This window comes from Pezoporus wallicus, unplaced genomic scaffold (genome assembly GCF_028554395.1).
Source record: "Pezoporus wallicus isolate ANWC-B61680 ecotype Strahan unplaced genomic scaffold, APGP_CSIRO_Pwel_v1 contig_8673, whole genome shotgun sequence".
NCBI classification, from domain to species: Eukaryota; Metazoa; Chordata; class Aves; order Psittaciformes; family Psittacidae; genus Pezoporus; species Pezoporus wallicus.
This window is the reverse complement of record NW_026637196.1, coordinates 976,631-995,001: the sequence shown is the minus strand read 5'-3', so window position 1 is coordinate 995,001 and position 18,371 is coordinate 976,631. Positions and strand designations below refer to the sequence as shown.

At 40.3% G+C, this 18,371-nt stretch overlaps 1 protein-coding gene across 1 annotated transcript in view; it reads right to left on the bottom strand.

The window, feature by feature from the left end:
* The window catches only part of LOC130596365 (cytosolic phospholipase A2 epsilon-like), a 39,178-nt gene extending 21,451 nt beyond the window's left edge, over positions 1-17,727 (bottom strand). Inside the window, exons 1-4 of the mRNA XM_057403883.1 lie at positions 17,602-17,727; positions 12,294-12,395; positions 11,857-11,943; positions 5,316-5,391 (exon numbers count right to left, since the gene is read on the bottom strand). Of these exons, the coding sequence (XP_057259866.1) occupies positions 5,316-5,391; positions 11,857-11,943; positions 12,294-12,395; positions 17,602-17,727 (391 nt within the window). The remainder of the gene's footprint in view (positions 1-5,315; positions 5,392-11,856; positions 11,944-12,293; positions 12,396-17,601) is intronic.
* Positions 17,728-18,371: the final 644 nt, after the last annotated feature.

The window sequence follows — 18,371 nt, the reverse complement described above, 5'->3', positions numbered from 1 at the left end:
CCCTGAAAAAATCATACAAGAGGGCTACTGAAAATTTCGCAGTTTATTTATTGCTACCTGGGAGCTAATACAAAAAATTATGTTTGCATTTTCTTCATGCTTTAATTTTAATGCAGTTGCTGAGCATTATTAACAATTTCATGCCATGCCATGCCCTTACTTCAATTGCATGTGTTGCAACTTCATGTCCTGATGACATAGTGTCACCCCATTTGGATGCTGAGACATCTGAACTCACTGTCTATTTGGAAGTCAGCACTAAGTGACCCTGACATTCATTCCCAGTTTTTCTTTTGATTCAATTTCATTTGTGTGTTGATGGGGCTGTTTCTTGTCTCTATCTTCAAGCTAACTATTGGCTAAAAATTCAGAATGGAGCCAAGGAGTTCAGATCTGCAGCCAGCTGTTTGGTGTTCTTTGAGAGTACAGACCTGTGACATGTTCCTGAAGTGAGCCATCCCGTGCTAAAATCATTCATCTCCACCACAATACAAAGAGAATTACAGCACTGAAAACCAAAGCATATAAGCAAAACTAGTCTCATAAGAACAATGAATGTGAACCATAAGATCCCACCTGTCCTGTTACTGCATTTCATAATACCAAAAACAGAAGAATTTTCTCCTAGTGAATTCCTCTCTACCTGCACAGACAGGTTCCCCTTGAATCCCAGTTTACTAAAGTTCACCTAAAAGGAGGAGGAGGAGCGCCACTCCCATTTCTCAATCATCAGACATGGTCTTAAGGGACATTTTTCCCTCATCGTATTCTTTGCATAGTATGATGCAAACAATACTAAGTTACCTCCAACTGCTGCCTATCCAAGACCTGATGTGAACTGAACTCAGTTCTCTAGGAACATTCAGATGCAGCATCATCTGTAAGCTTCATAATAAGCTCTGTAGCTTGCTCGTGGAAACAAAAGCTCATAGACCTACCATGCCTAACCACCCTGTCAAGCCATTTAAGTCAAGTGGCAAAGTAGGATTTACTCCCTAGAGCACAGATTCAGTGGGTGCAGTACCTGCTACTGCAGTTAGAGACATATTTTTACACCCTGGGTCCCCTCTACCTCGTGCACTATGGCAATGCTTGCATTCTTGAGATAGGGACGTCTGCACTACATCTATTCTTCCTAATCTGCTTGCATTTACTTTCCATAGCAAAAATAACACCTGTTGTCTCTGGAGAACTACTTTGATTTGCAACAACTCCAAGTGTATCACGCTAGAACTGACTCATTTCTTCCAAATGAACAAAATAAGAGTTTCCACAAGATAATTTCATAAGCTAGGAGAGAAGAAGGGCTTTGAGATCCTCTTTTATGAATATGCAAGGTCTTTCCTCGTGCAAAGCTTAAAAACAAAAGGAAGATCCAAAACCAAGTGGAACATTGTGAGTGTTCTGACCCTCCCAGCTAAAAAACAACAGGTATCCTGAGACAGCTTCCATATGCACCTGATCTCTATAGTTAGAAAATACACCTGATAAGCATAGTCACATTTCAACCTATCCCAAGTTTTACCTTGTCCTGCCTGAGCTGTGACAGCTGCATCGTAGGGATCTCCCTACCCACAACCTCTTGAACTGGCAGGACAACACCTATCAGAGAAGTTATCTCTGGGAAGAAAAGCAGCTGTCAGCCTAAAACTCACTCCAAGTAATTTCTCACTGGACACACAGCTCAAATTCACCTCTGCAGCCCAGGCAGTGTTGCAAACACCCAGCCCTACTGAGGCTGAGTATCAAGCCAGATGTGACATCCACCCTCTTCACTCCTGCTGTGTTAATGAGCCCAAACATGATGTCCACAGCGAAGGCCAGCTCTTGGTATATGGTATCAGCTAGTACACACATGGGCTGCCATGGTTTCAAAGAGCACTCTGTCACAGAGACCTCTATACTCAGGTTTTCAGGCTTATGCGAGAGCCAGCAGAATCCAAGAGAGTTTTGTTCTGTCACATTGTACTGAACTGCATCAGGGAGGGCCACATCACTGTAGGTCTGTGTCACCAGCATTGCTTGAGGACCTGGGAGAGGTCTACTTCCAATCACGGTGACTCAGAGCAATTTCCCTCTCTTGGTGCTTGGGCTTCAAGCTTGCCATGAGGCAGCCCTCCTCACTAATTGTCCATTTGTCCATGGGATCAGGGTAAGAGTGTCAGGTCCAGCTGTAGGCTTTAGGGGCTGCCATAAAACAGGAAGCAAATGCTGATGGTGGTGAAGGTGGGCTGGGAGCTTGGTGCAGCTCTGTATGGCCACCCAATAACCCACTTGTTTAATGAGAGCAGCTGGAAGGTGTTGGAGAGCCTGTGCCACCACAGTCCTCTCCCATTGCCTGTCTCCCTTCTCATCCTTTTGGAAAACAAGAGTCACTGGAAGGGATATTAGCAATGCATTAAGGATCTAATACATCGTTTCTTCCACCACCTCCTCCTGGCCAGATATTCCTCCTACACAAGGGGAATTCTCTAGAAGTGATGCCATTAATAGAGTCAGGAAATGTGAACACACCAGTGGAGTCACTCTTTTGCCCAAGGCTGTCTGTGATCTGGGATTGAGGAGGGGAATACCACTGCGAAGCAGAAGATAGACTGTAAGAGTCCCATACACTTCAATGGAATTACTTCCTTTCTAAATGCTCACTATGTCCCCAGCTTAAATTTGTATGAGTGTTGGAGTCTGGTGATGACACTCAGCATCTGCAAGGCAGCAGGATAAGTGATCTTATCAGGGTGTCCTTTTCTCTAATGACCACAGTGAGATCAGGGAGTGACAGAAGTGTATGTTTGAGTCTGACCTGTGATTGCAAATTGGCATAAAGGTCAGTTAGGAATACAGTGGAAACTAATTAGCTCAGGTCTATCAAGAGCATTTGCATGCTAAGGCAATATAGAAACCAGTTATATGAAGTACAAAGCAAATGTCAGAATTGAGAATTACGTAAGTGAAGAGGAGCCCACAAAAGTGGTGGAGCAACAGTAGGTGCATGAAAAGGATTAACTGATCTATTGAGGAGAAGTGGGGTGGCTTCTTTTTGGTTTAATGTTTTTCTTTGTGTGAAAAGAGATGCAATCATTGCCAAGCTCCTTCTCTTCACCTGCTGGACCCCAAATCTTGCTTACTGGTAACTAATAAAGGAATCTGAAGATCTTCTCACTCTTTATAGGACTTGCCTCACAACTTATATTAGGATCCCTCTACACATAATAAGAGAAAACCCTTTTCAAAACAAGCATAACATCTAAATAGACAAAAGATGAAAAATGTGCATGAGATATTCTGCTACCCATGTTTTATAGACAGGGCAACAGAGGTACAGAGTGCTTGGTTGACTTGCCCAAACTTAAGTCTGTTGACAGAGCCCACACATCTTGATCCCTACTCCAGTGATGTACATTTTGGTGATAATGGGAATTTTCTCAATGTCTGCATCTCATTGTGCAAACTTCTCCGAAACCCCACTGCCCTCAGGATGGAGGACAAGGTCACAACAGTAACACTGTTTTCTGAGAATGCAGTGTAATTTTACTTTGTGCAATCCCTTTGCATAAGCCAATGAATCATGGCTCTTATCTTGTCATTCCATTTCCATTCTAGATCAAAGGTGATACTAAAATCAATTAAATAAGCACTTCAAAGGAAGGTGAGGCCTTGCACATACATGCAGTGTTTCACAGCTGTCAAAATAAATAGAAATTTATTTGACTTCCTTCGCTATCCTATGATACTTCTACTCTCTGCAACCCAGTATTATGGACCATGTGAACTGAACATTTCTCTCCATTTGGTTGGAAAACTGACAACGGTGGTATCTATGTTCTTGAAACATCAAAGTGAGCAGAATACAAAGAGATGGTGAGAAAACTCATTACTAGAATATTGTTCAATTAGAAGATGAAGACAAAACCAAATGTCAGTGTTTGGGGTGAAAATGTTGCCATCTCCAAATTACCCTGTAGAAGTCAAGTAGTGCTCACTTGAGAAAACAAGAGGGTACCCTGCCATGTCCTTAGCCTTCCTTGAAGTCTGTCTGGTGAATTTCTTCTTCATGGAAAGATGGACCTTTAGAGATGGGATGTAATCAGGATCCATTCTGCCAGTCCCCTAGTGAGGAGTCTAGTCCAAAACAGTCCTCTGAAGTGAAAGGTTTCCAGGCCAAAGTAACCCTGAGCAGAGCTGTCAGTGTACCAGCAGCTTGGGGTGCCTCATCTTATTTCTTTGGACATGTTGTCTCATAGATATTGGCCGATTTTCTAATTTCAAGGAGTGTATCAAGACAATTCAAGAGAGTCCTTGGCATGTGATGTGCAGCCATTTCCTGACAGCTTTGGTACCATAGGTAAAGAATTGATGCTTGCACTGTGCAGATGACTTTTCAGTTTGATGGATCCTTTGGCTGCTCTAAAAATATTAACCAGTGGGAAGACATAGGAGTGAGGTAACACGTTATGTGAGATGTTGGCCAGTGCAGAGGCTGTGGAGTTTGTGAAGACTAACAAACTTCAGCATGATCTCCCAAAGAGGAAAGAAAATGCGCAGCAAGAGAAAGAAGAAGAGTATTGTAAAAATAAGTAAAACTCTAGTTACTAGTGACATGCCAGGTTCAAGAGGCACATCTAGGAAGAGCATGAGAAAACGGTCCGTAGAAAAATCTCTGTGAAAGTGGAGCACCAGGTAAGGGTTGGCTAACATATCACACATTCTCAGAACGCATTGCATGTAAGCTGTGCTCCATACTCCAGTCCCCAAAAGATTTGTTATAAAGCAAAAGTGAGAAACATAACAATGCAGCTGATGTCTTGATGCTCAGAACAGGTACACTATACACCTCACCAAATTTCTGAGTTGTGGTAGGGCTCTTTAGGGCAAAGAATTAAGACCAACTGATGTGTAAGGATTTCAGATCTATATTCTATGTATTTGTTATAGATATGGGATATAAACACTTGGGTATTAAGATTGGTGTTAAGATACTTTTACAGGTCTGAGCCAACTCGTCAGATAAGTAATGTATAATTCTGTACATTGCTGGCTGATCAAAGTCTTGAAGATTTAGTCAGTACCCTATCTGGCATTGACCTGTTGCTGAATGCTTAAAAACAAATAAACCAACCAACCAAGAAATCTCTGAAATTGTAAATATATATATATATATATATATATACACACACCATGGCAGAAATTGGCTTTGATAGTGATTTCTTAGCTAGTGTGACTTTGAAGTTTTGCATTTGTGCAGTGGCTAGCAAAAGCAGGGGCTGATACAGTAATCTGAGAACTGTGTAACATCAGTAAGAAAATCTGGTACTTACAAAAATCTGCCTGATGAGCATTTGTCAACTTTATGATTCTTACAGTGAGCAGGGAGTAAGGTGACATTTCTTCCTGCTGAAAAAAATAACAAAGGAGATGTGCTTTAAAGTTTGGGATACATGTATTTAGTGTTAATGACAACCGAACACTGAAAAACACCCAGGTTTCACTGCAGTCTTCTCTTCCAGTTGGCGTCACAGCAAAATGCAAATTAACTTTTCCACAGACTTCATCAACCTCTAAAGTCTGCCGTTATCTAAGCATACAAACAGAAGGCGTGGAGTAAGAGGGTGAATAAGAAAGTGGAGGTGGTGTAAATAAGCAGAGGAAGTTCAGTTAGCCAGCTACCTTAAATCATACATGCGGTCACCAGCATCCAATACGTCAACACAAAATTCAATGAATCCACAAATCAGAGATGCTCCAATTTTGGTTGACTATTGTCCAAGAGCCTGTGTTTTGCTATAGGTAGAATTAAAACCTATACTAAAGTTTCTACTTTTAACACAATTTTTGGATAAGTGAAGAGAAAGGGATTAAGAAAGAAGAAAAATCTTTTCATATTTTTTCGCTAGTCTTTAAAGGAATCATTTTCATAATGTAGATGTGTCTAAGGATAAGTGTTAGAACCTTAGGGGATGTCTCAGGCCACCAAGGTGATACACAGCTTTAGACAAACACTCCTACCTTGCTTTGTGGAAACAGAACTTCTCCTTAACAAATATAGTTATACTACTCCATGTCTATCAGTCAGACAACCAAGTACGTGGTTTTGATTACATTCCATCTCAAAGAAGGCTATCCCCAATTCCTTGTTGAAGATGTCAGGCCTGAACAGCTGGGTCTGTAAAAGTTGGGCCAATCACATGTGTTTTAGGGATTTCACATCTTCAGAGAACATGTCCAGCATGTCCATTAGCAGCAGCTAGAGCGACTAGGATATCAGCAAAAGATGCAGGAAACAGGCAATACTTACTGTGGCTACAGCACAAATGGCTACTTTAATTCCCTGACTGTGGGAACAGTTCTGGAAAACTTACCAAATATCTGAAGTTTATAGAAAGGAAAGAGTTGCACCATGGTTGTACACAAGATATTGAGCAAAAAGGGTGAATGAGCACTGGGGATGCTACATTTGTCATAGTCAAATGAACAGAAGCAGAAGAAAATGAGAAATTTCAGACTGTGCCAAGTAATAAATTTCCAAGTTGATGTATGATCATAATGGGAATAGGTCTCATTAGATAGGGTAACACAATAAGACTGCAGTAAATGTCAAGGCTTTACACTGGAAAGAAAATACTCCTGCAAACTCTATCGAATCTTGAGGCTTGACTGTTACTTCTACATAAAGAGCATTAATCTGCATACAAATATGCTATCAGCAGATTCTGAATTGGGTATCTCCTGTAAGAGGGGAAGATAGCATAGCATATAATACAAAGTTACTTTGAAATAGTCAGGTAATGGAATAAGGTGGTTTTTTTTTAAGGACTTCTGATCAAAGCATAGAATCATAGAATAGTTAGGGTTGGAAAGGACCTGAAGAGCATCTATTTCCAACCGCCCTGCCATGGACAGGGACACCTCCCACTAAACCATGCCACCCAAGGCTCTTATGGCACTAAAATGAGGTAGATTTGGGAATAGGAATTGTTTGCAGTTCTAATAACATGGGTCTATGGAAGTTATAAAATGTCCAAACTAACTATGATGACAGTTGCAGATTTGTAGAAAGATACTCAGCCAATACTGAAGGCACAGTACGTATGGTAGTTGTGGATATCCAGGAAGAACTTGTGGAGGAGTTAGGATAATGGCAGAAGGCAAACAGATTAGTAATCAGAGTAAATCTAAAAAATAGAGTAAAATCATCTCATGAAACAATAACAAAAGGCAGCCAAAGTAAGAAGCTGTTATGAAAGCCAATGAAAAACAGTCTGAAAAGATTATCTGAAGTAAAAATGAAGGAACACTGGTAGATGATTAAATAGTTAGGAAATGTTATCTATTTCCTGAGAAACTTTAATTAAAAAAACAGGAGAAACTATCAAGTGAAACAAGAGAAAGCACATTCACAGGTGCTGCTACTGCGACCAAAGTCAAAGACTGCTAAAAAGGTCAAAGTATAAGAAATCAGTGAGAGAGCACAGTACATCAGCTGAAGGGCATAAAGCGTTGGACCATGGGGAATTTATCATGACAAAATATAGCTTAAGTTCTAAATAATTCTGATCCCTATGAAGATGAAATACATGAAGGTCATAAAAGGAATTTGCAAAAAATTGCAGTAGTTCTCAAGCTATGAACTTGCCCAATGAAATGGCAAGAATGAATTTTGGGGAAAATAAAAAAAGTTAAAATTAAAGTTAAATTAAATATAAGTTAACCAGTGCCTAAAATAAACATAAGGCTTTGCCCACAAGCTCAGGCTTATAACCAGGAAATGTGATGTCAGAATGTTTTCAGTAAGTTGACTAGTTAAAATGCTAATAGTTTTTGCTATAAGATATAGAAACACCACACCCAAAACAAGAGGGCTTTTAAGGGCTTTTTTAACAAGACGGCTGAACAAATTCATTCTTCTTATCAGTCTACAGGAAGTAGATGATCGTGACTTCTGGGTGGGTGTATTTCAAAACTAAATAGGAATTTAATCACGGTTGCTTGAAGTCATATGTAGGGCACAGGATATTTTACAGGGCTGTTTGTTCTGAACAGGGGAGGGGAGATCTCGGCATCATCAGAATCTGGGCTGAGCCAGATCCACATTAGTGTTTCAAGCATTACTGCTAGGCCATTCCTTTTTCACCAGCAAAGAATAACCTCAAACAGTTTTGTTCTTAAAGAACAAACACTTACTGGGTTTGGCCATTTCTTTCCATACCTTTTGCAAAAATAGTACTCAAATTATAGAACTACAGAAAAACTTCAGCAGACATATTTCAGGAGAAATAAAGGAAAGAGTTAAAGGAATGGCATTGGTGCTTTCTTAGCCCTCTTCAATGACATCACAGGTCCTTCAGACAGCATTTTGGAACATGTGCTTTTAAAGACTGTCAGAGATGTGTACGTACTTTTTAAGTACAGTGACAGAAACAGAAAGAAGTGTGGGTTCTGCGAAGACACATTTACACCAAGCACTGGCTGTGTGCTTGTTCCAGAGTGCCATTGCAACAGGCTAGAGCAGAGGCTATGTGAAGAATGCAACACAAGAACCTCATACTTTGCATGCAAATTAAGACAAACTGATAAGAGAGTATGGGAAGGCTATATCAGGAAGGAAAAAAAAACAACAATCAACCAACAAAACAATAGAATATGTTACCATGAACAACAGTAAGATTCTACCTGGATTAGATAGTGTCAAAGATCATGCAAAGGTTCAAACAACTAATCTCATGTGGAATCACGGTGATGAAGTGGATGGGGATATTTGGTGTCACAGGAATATGATTTAAATTTAAATTTGAAGAGCTTGGCAAGTTAACAATAGGGCAGAGTACTTGAACAGCCATAATATACAGATTAGAAATTTGATTGAACGAGAAGCAAGAAGTAACTTTCACTTTGAGGAGGAGAGCTCTGAAGTAGGGGCTGTGTAAGGGAAAAGCCAGTGAGCTGTGCATGGAAACTCTGCATACAAGGAGAAAAATATCACCCTATTGCCCGAGAAATCTGAATCCTGTGAGACAGCAAGATGCTGGCTATGTCAGCCAGGGCATATCCAGCATTCAGATATAGAACAAAGACCAGAAGAGAGAGAATGGAAAAAGAAACTCAAGGAATTAACAAAGGAAAGAGCTGGTGATGTGTACCTCAGAGAGGCATTCAGTAGGTGTTATTTGGTGGCAGAGAACATGCAGCCAGGCTGAGCTTCCCTCAGCCTGAGCCTTGTTCCCTGTGTCTATTCATTGGGTCAGCATGGTTTGTTAGCAAAACCTCTTCTGGTATTAGCCTGCCGCCAAGAACCACGATTACTCCAAATTTGAAGGAATAATGAAAATGCTAGTTTTATCTTCATATTCTTAACATTTTTACCAGTTAGAAAAGGGTTTTCACAGCACTCAAACCAGTCTGCACTTTAAACCTCCTCTCACTTTCTCTCAGTATAACACTCAAATGGTCATGTCACCCAAATCAAAGCCCTTCAGAAAAATCCCAATCCCAATATAGAAAATATTTTCATCCCCTCTTTAAGGCATCAAAGGAGGAACAAAATTTAGTGAGTACCATCATCATAATTTGAGACACCAATGCTTTTGAAAAGAACTGCTAACTATAAAGCAAATTATGGACTATAAAGCAGATTTTTGAGATAAATGAAGACTTCTCCTTGGAGGAGACAGTTAATGAAAAACTACCTCATATAGTACTTTTCTGGTGGCCAAATACCAGATATGAAAATCCAAGGAGCAAAGTAACGTAACTGAAGCTCACATTCCTGGTGCCATCAAGGAAAGTCATGCAACTAATTGTCTTTTCCCTGTAGTCATAATTTCATTGTATTAATACATTGAACAACAGCTAATAAACTAGAAACCTTGTTGCTGTTGCTGATTATAATTTGTGTTACATTAAAAAAAATTTAGTTCAGGGAGTTGGCAATGTAATCAACTATCCATGAGTGACTCCTCTTGCAGTCCTCTCTAGCAAAGAGATACCTGGGTATTCAAAACTTCTGAACTTATCCCTGTAATGATAGCGATAGTCAGACTGAGCAGCATCCTTTAAAAAGTCTTATTGTTACCCCTATCAAAGGTGACCTTACATGACACAATTCAATCACAGATACTTCTTTTAAGAGGGGCAGGGCCCCGGTAAAGTCATGGCTTTTTTCTAGTTTTGCAGCAAACCATTAAGGAATGTGCATCACTTCATGTGTACCTCTTACGTAAATCAAAAACTAAGTGAAACTCTCTGGTTTCTGATTTCATGCATACCACAATATTTTGGTGAGCCTCCCCAGCTATGTTAATACTACTAATCTTGAGCTGAGATTATGCTTCTAGTTTCTTGCTCTTTGCAGTACTGTATAGATATTTTCAGCACATTCACAGATGGTGAGCCAACAACTATTTTTAAACTGACAATTTGCCAAGGAAAATAACATTTTTTCCCCCATTTTTGTAAATAATTCATTATTCTGTATAGGACAGACTAATAAATAATATCTGGTGATAAATTTTCTAGATTTACTGTAATTATGGGCTACTTTACAGCTGTTTATGATCTTCCTTTAGTATGCTTCATCTTTCCTGTATTTACGTGTAAGGTGCTAGAAGGCAAACTGTGAACTCTAGACTCCCTGAAACAGATAAAGAGAGGCTCTCTTGATGCTCCTCTCCATTTTAAAATATGAAGGAGGTTTCACAAGTTTGTTGCATATACCTGAAAATACAGCTGTGAAGCAAATCTGGCTTTGCACTGTAGGTAGGCAACACAACTAAATCCTATGTGCAGACCTGGGCATGTTTCTCTAAACCCAGTCCAGTGACTATTCAGTTTATCACACAGCTGCACAAAGTCCTCTCAAACTGAAGCAAGTACTTGAGCAAGTATTTGAGCATTAGCATTAAAGAAAGCTTTGCACTTTACTTGTTCTAGGACTCAAAGATCTGCTATAAGCATGTTATTCTTTACAATACCTCTCTACTAATGATTATCCTCCTGCTGCAGATGGCAAGCTACAGCATGCAAAACTCAAGGAAATTAATGAGAGCTGCCCAGGAAACCCAATGCCAATAAAAGGCAGAAATTGGCCAGCTTGCACAAGTCTGTGCCTTCAATGCCAATTTTCTGCCAAGCATGATTAAAGAGGAGAGAGGACATACTCAAAACCAGGAACACAGTAATCAAAGTAAGCATTTGTTCTGGAAACTGGCATTAATAATCCAATCCCAAAGGATTAGATTGGATATAAGGAGGAAGTTCTTCACTGTGAGGGTGGTGAGGCACTGGAATGGGTTGCCCAGGGAGGTTGTGAATGCTCCATCCCTGGCAGTGTTCAAGGCCAGGTTGGACGGAGCCTTGGGTGACATGGTTTAGTGTGAGGTGTCCCTGGCCATGGCAGGGGGGCTGGAACTAGATGATCTTAAGGTTCTTTCCAGCCCTAATTATTCTATGATTCTATGATTGCTGGGTGCCATGCTCTGACTTTCCAGCACTGGCAACATTCTCCATTCACGCTGGGCTAAAACTCCATTTAAGCTAGTAAGGCAGATAGCATTAGAAGAAAGCCAAAGTCAGTCCCACTTTAACAATAAATTGAAAACATTTTCACTAAGGAATTTCTCTATGGAATAAAACCATAAAAATAACACACTTTATGTAAATAGATAAAGGAATGGCATTAAAAAAAAATTATGGAATGCTGATGTTTCACCTAAAGAAAATTTTCTTTCATTAAATGTTCCTATTTCTAAATATGCATGTGAATCTTTAATAACCATACTTGGGAGGGAAATAAAATGAGTTCCTACCCTTCTCAATGAAATATTGGTTTAGTCCCACCTATATTTAGTTTGATGAAGTTGGTACCTTAGCATCAACGTTGCTTGGGGCTATGTAGTGCATCATCCATTTTCTTTCTTCCTTTCCCAAGAGGCTCGATTTGCTGCTTGAATGCTGTAGAGGAAATGAGAACAAGGGATGAAAAAGAGAGCAAAGACCAATTTTTCTACTTATTTCAATTCCTCAGTGTAGAATTGCAATGTGGAATGGGCAATCCACACCTCCTCGTTGTTTGTGATGGATAAAACGAATGTGCCAGGAAAGTGGCAGCTGTTTGTGTGCTACATGGAAAGATATCGACTCCAGGTTCTTGTAGATGTAAATAGCAGGGAAAACAGAATGACAATTTTTCTTGATAGTTATGTTAAACAGGTAATAGTGGATTTGACCTATTTATAGGCCGGGGACAAATCTGAGTCAAATACCCAGAGACTGCTGCCAGGCTTGTTCTGTTTTCCACTTACCTGAGGAAAGACAGAGTTTGATGCCATCGTGGTCGTGTCTGCATTAAAAGCAGGTGCTGCGAATGGCACCTGAGTATCAGGCTCCACAGCAGCCAATGCCTCCTAAAAGAAATTTACAGCCTTGAAGAGTGTCAGAAGCTGCTGAGCAGGTGCTTTATTGCATTGAGTCAGAGCTCCACCCCTCCATGATTTCTGAAGCAGGAAAATTTCCCACCCACATTACTTGTCCAAAGAGCACGTCTGTTGTAAGGTGTGAACCTTCCTATCTGCAGGTCTTGTGGCTGAGCAGAGAGTGCTGAGAGAGAGACCAAATCATTCCCACCTGGGGGTTCATGAAAATGTGGTAACAGCCATAACCTGACTGATGATCTGATAGAGATTGCCTGTGAGAGGTAACCTGGCAGAGATAATCTAAAAATGATAACAATAGCCTAACAGCTACGTGTTGTCTCCATACAAAGACCTTGAATTCCACATGCTATTGCCTCCAGACTAAAAAATAAAATAAAAACCATGGGGATGATCATTAGGAGGAAGACATTTATGTATGAAGATACTAAGAATTCTTGTGAAGGAATATTCTTCTCTGAAAAGTGCTGTTCATCATGATTTGTGCATATGTGTTTGTTTTTATTGTAGTGTTCTGCTTCAAAAGAAATTAAAGAAAGGAGAAATTTGATAAGCAACGTTTCTGTGCTCCTTAGAACACAATGTATCACTTTTCCATTTGAAATGTTTTAGTTATTTCTGGGATTTACATTTAATACATTATGCATCTTAACAAATTCAAATGATGTTCAAATATTTCACTTTGAAAAATTATGAAATATTTAAACAAACTAATTTCACATTTTAAGGATTTTAATTCTTCATTCCTCCCCAACTCAAAACTGACATTTTCTGATGCAAAAAACGTTCAGATTTCTGAGCAGTCTTATTCATATCACCAGCCATCTGGGCATTACTAATAGATTAATGAAATTTAATGGACTGATCCTGTACATTTTATGACTTTTTCATCTAATAAGGATCTGCATATATTCAGCACACCTCTAGGAAGCTCAGTGATTAAATTTTCTAATACATTATGCAAGCAGTGTTAGGCACACACACATTTGTCTTGAAAGTCCTCCCAAATGATTAAAAGTGGTGCTTATGAAAGGACTTCTGATTAATAGGATGACAAAGCATGATGCTTCCTATTAGAGACCTGCATAAGTATGAAATCACAGCCACTCACCTGTGGCAATAAGTGTTGTATGAGGACCTTGACTGACAGAAACTAGGCACAAATCTGATCACTTCTAACAGTCTCATTACATACTTTTCTTATATACACAATATATGAAAAGCTGGTGTTACAAGGAAAACAGGTCTTTACATACACTTTTCCATCTCTGAAAACATTTGATTTGAACGTTGTTATGAACTTCCTTTCCCACCTTGATCTTATCAAAACTTTTTGATGGAACAGGAACTGTTTTGACTGAAACCAGAATTCAATAAACTATAGCAATAAGAAAAGGATAGTCACAAACCTCTCCCACACTTTGGCCAATGCTTTGCTAGATATGAGCCCTTGCACTTCTGTAAAAATGGTGACCAGAAACAGTTTAGGAAAACGTAACTGTAAAGACAAAACTGCAGACATTTTCTCTTTCTTCTGCTACAGCCTATTGGTATCCTTGATTGAAGCGCCTAGAAGAGGTGCAATACCACAACAGGAGAATGAGAACGCTAGCTACAACTTCTTTGTAATTGAGCCCCACAAAGAGTATCAGCTCCAGGTCTTGTTTCTGTGATGTATGGAAGCTAATGGGAGTGAGGTTTTTGCATGCAAGCCGATTTTCATTTACCCATGTTATAATGCACCTTTGGTTTTAAAACAAAAGGAAATGAAGTGGGGGAAGAAGTCTCCAGATCCCTTAGGACAGTGACTAAGAGGTGCTTGTTGCCTAACAACTAACTCTTCTTTCCTGACTCAAGCCTTCCTGATATGAAATACCTGTTCTTTAAGCTCAAGTCAGAGGCAGCCAAAGGTAAACTTTGATTCAAAGCTGACACTAGCACTGAATTTCCTAAATTAGTTCAAATTGCTTTTTGCAATGAAGCATTATTCCTTTTGAGGCAAACATGGCATTTTCACAAGGAATGCACTTGGATAGGCTTAACCTCACCTAAATTAAGCCATCTAAAAGTTGGACTTCTAGTCGAAGCCAGTTGCCTGCATCCCCTGTTACTGAATGGAGGAAAATGTAAGGGTGGCAACTGCAGGTAGTGACTAAGCCCCTCTATATTGGATTCTTCTGGAGAAGCCTAAATGTCCAGGTCATACTTGACACCTGAGTTCTGAATGGCTGAAGGTAGGTGAGGTGAATCCCACCCTGAGCAATCAGTATACCCTCTTTAATCACTTGTTTCCAAAGTTCCTTATGCTGAGGGAGCCTGATATTGAGGAACTTGGTTTTGTTGTTAACAGGTGATTCACCCTGTTGCAATGTGAAGCTGAAAAACACCCTTGGGCAAAAGCTCTATTAGCATATAAATGAAAAATCCTCTCATGGATTCATTCAAATGAAACAACAAAGAAGAGGTTTGGGGATAACCAAGGTGGAAAAGAATGCAAAATGCAATGCTGCAAGTACCAGAATGAGTACAAACTTCCTACCACATTTCAGTTTGTGATCATGAATGGGACTACTTGACTTGGGACTGCTGCTCTAATGAACAGCAGTACAGGCTGTGCAGTAATAGCTCATGCCCAGGCATATTAAAGGAGAAATATGGAGTTGGGTTTTCTGTGAAATTCCAGGCTGCAATCTGTGGAAGTTCAGCAGCTGCTTCATAAGCATCCAAGATATGTCTGGGACAAATGGGGAATGTCAGAGGGAAGAACAGAGAGGAGAGGACTTCTACAGCTACCTGAAGGCAATGCACTCCTGACCTGTGGGGCAGAGACCCAGGAAATGATACATTCAGTGCAGCTCAAGGAACAGAAAAACTGTGCTGGAACACTTTTAGATACCCACACTTATGGAAATGCCGGGGTCTGTCTGTAAACTGGTGAGTTACTGGAGAGAGGCAGATCACCCAAGGTTGCTCTGCCTTGAACTGTTCATCATTTGAGGCGTTTTTCTGGGATTGTTTTGGTTTTCCTGACTAATCTGATGGTGTGTAAGACTACGATTAACGTGATCTGAAAGCACAACCAGTGATTGAACTAGGCCAATCTTAACATTGATGCTCAAAGACATGGGTTACATCATAGTTGATTATTCAAAGATTTCTTAAAAAGGCAGATAAGGACAAATGAAAGATCAGCTAGACTGTGCGTTTTCTTTTGACTTTTCTCAATCATTCTTGATGATAACCCTCTTCAGCCTCTTTCCCATCCTTTCTAGCTCTTCTGAAGCCTACAGACTCTCATTTGTGTCTCATCCCTGTAACGCAGGCTTTTTCATATCATGCCCTAGCAATGCTTCAGCGCGTCTAGCCCTCAGATTTCCCAGACCACCTTTCTGAACATTGGAGAAATGGAGGGTACAGATTCCACCAAAGCCTTTCTGATTTACTCCTGGTCAGTACCTTTACTAGAAACAGCCATCTCTACTCCCCAGGGATAAAAGAAGATGCAGCTAATGTGACTCATAGCAGTATGATGCTTCAGGAACCTTAAAAATAATAATATATGGTGGCCTAATATAAGCAAAAATGTTCAAGTTGATGTCAGAAATTGAGAGATCATAGCAACCTCCATTGCAGCAATGCCAAATATCATTAACAAGAATCAAGCTTTAGCATTGCAATGGCTGTGCAACTTTGCCTGATCCACATCACTGCTGCTGGTGACCCATATGCCCTTTATTTTAATAAGATAAATACATTGACTTTCATAAGAAATGTATATATGTATTTATCTGTAATTCAAATATAAACACATTAGGACATAAAAAGTGAAATGACTTGAGAAAATTTGGACAATGAAGTTAGATAAGCAGAAAAGGAGACGTTTCTGTCCACCAGGAATATTATATTGCTTTAGGAAGGCTCTGTATGCTCTTCCCCATGACAAATATGGAGTATAGAAACTTGTCGTTACATACATACTAACACTACCCAAACTCACAGTAAACTTATATTAAGAAAATATTTCAGAAGCAGTTCAAGAAGTAATCAACATCCCAGACAAATACTGACAGTAGCTCAAGTTTGCAAGGTTATTTGGTCTGGTTATTCTTACATAAAACATAATCTTGCTTCTGATAGCTCTGCCTCATTGGAGACCTGTGCTTGTGCGTAAGTGCAATACTGAGCATATATAAAGTTCTTAAATTAGTCTTTCTTTGTGAAAGGCATGCCCTGCATAGGATCCTAGTTATTACCAGCATCGCTGTAGTCTTCCATCAAACACTCAAAAACACTCGGATTACTACACCAACTTATCCTGTAATAACTATTTCCATCTGTAGAAAGTTAACAGTGTCTTGGAATCTGAATAAAAAAACAGCAAGGGCTGGTGGGATGTGCCTTTGAGTTTCCTTTTCTTCTTTGACATATGGGACGTGATATGTTATTGTCAAGTTTAAATTCCCAGTGTCCATTGCAGTTAGCTCCAAGGGATAAAGTACCTTACAAGAATCTCATCCATGCATGAAACTGTTGGTCACCAAAGTGCATTTGCTGACTATTAGAGAGAGAAACATGTCTTACTGAGAGTCCCAGGCAGGATCAGGGGACCCCAATGTAGGTGACAGGTTTGCTATCGATTCTGGCAGTTCCTCAAAGCCTTCTCCATTGCTAAGCAGGATCCCTTTTACTTCCTCAGTGCAAAGGCAAGCAAGTCACCTTTCTGCACTCATTGTCCTTTCAGCCAAGAGTGCCACAGCCAGTGTTTCAGCAGACATCAACAGATGGGTTTTCTCAACATGGCTCAGGTTTTGGTACAGCAAAATTCCTGACTTATCTGACATTTTCTGTGTTACAGAAGAGTACAGGACAGTCCACTGTGAGACCAGAGCCCACATCTGATGAGCACTGTAACAGAATAAAGGCTCTCCCTCCTAATTAACTGGGAAGGACAGAAACAGCCAAGAGATTTGCCCTAAAAGATGCGGCTCTCTTCTCATCCACAGCCCAGCGCAGGTGGTTGGCTCCACTGTGAGAGCCCTGGTGATAAAACACAAGCTATGGGAAAGGAACATCCTTAGGGAAGGCTTACTCAACCAAGGAAAGGCTGCCAGGCACTGTGGGCATTTCCCGTCCTACTTTTAGGCTGAAAAGGAAGCATAGGGTTAGGTGATGCACTCACTCCAGCTAATCTTGCAGTGCTGAAATTCCTGGTGCCTCTTTCTTGTGTGAGGAAGGCCTGGCTGTTGCAGGAGCTCTTGCATCCAGTATCTCTCCACATGTGCAGAAGCCATGTTCCCATTGCCATGTTGACATAAATCTTTGTGACACATTGTGCAATCTGAAGAGGTGTGCATGGCAGTGTATCCTGACCTACATACAGAGTGTTGTCACTGGAAGGATGGAGTGACAGCCTTTACAGGGCATCTGTTAGGTCAGGTAAGCAGTGCTTGACAGACTCTGTTGGGAGCCACACAGACACCCCACTAACCTGCATTTTGTGCTATCTGAGGCTGAACTATCATCCATGCCTCATATCAGCTGCTCATGGGATGTGCTGTCAGTGATGCTACATGAGTGACTCCACATGTCTGCTAACAAATCAAAGCGTTTCTCAGGGAATCCCAAAAGGCTTCACAGTTGTCTGGGAAGCCAAGTGTAGGAGGATTTGGGGCTGGTAGGCAAAAGAGTCCAACTATCTTTCCACATGTTCCTGCTGAACAAAATACAAACCTGTGCAGGAATCTAGTGTGGCCACTTACTCACAAATGGCTGATCACAAAGATTAAACCATGCTAACAGCTCCATGTGGAAGGACTTTAAAGAAGCAATTGCAAAACATCTGAAGGAAATGTTTCAGAAATGCGTAAGGAAAGACATTCTCCAGGAGATCGAGATGGGCAACTATGCAAGTACATCCTATTACATACTCATTTCAACATGATCCTGTGT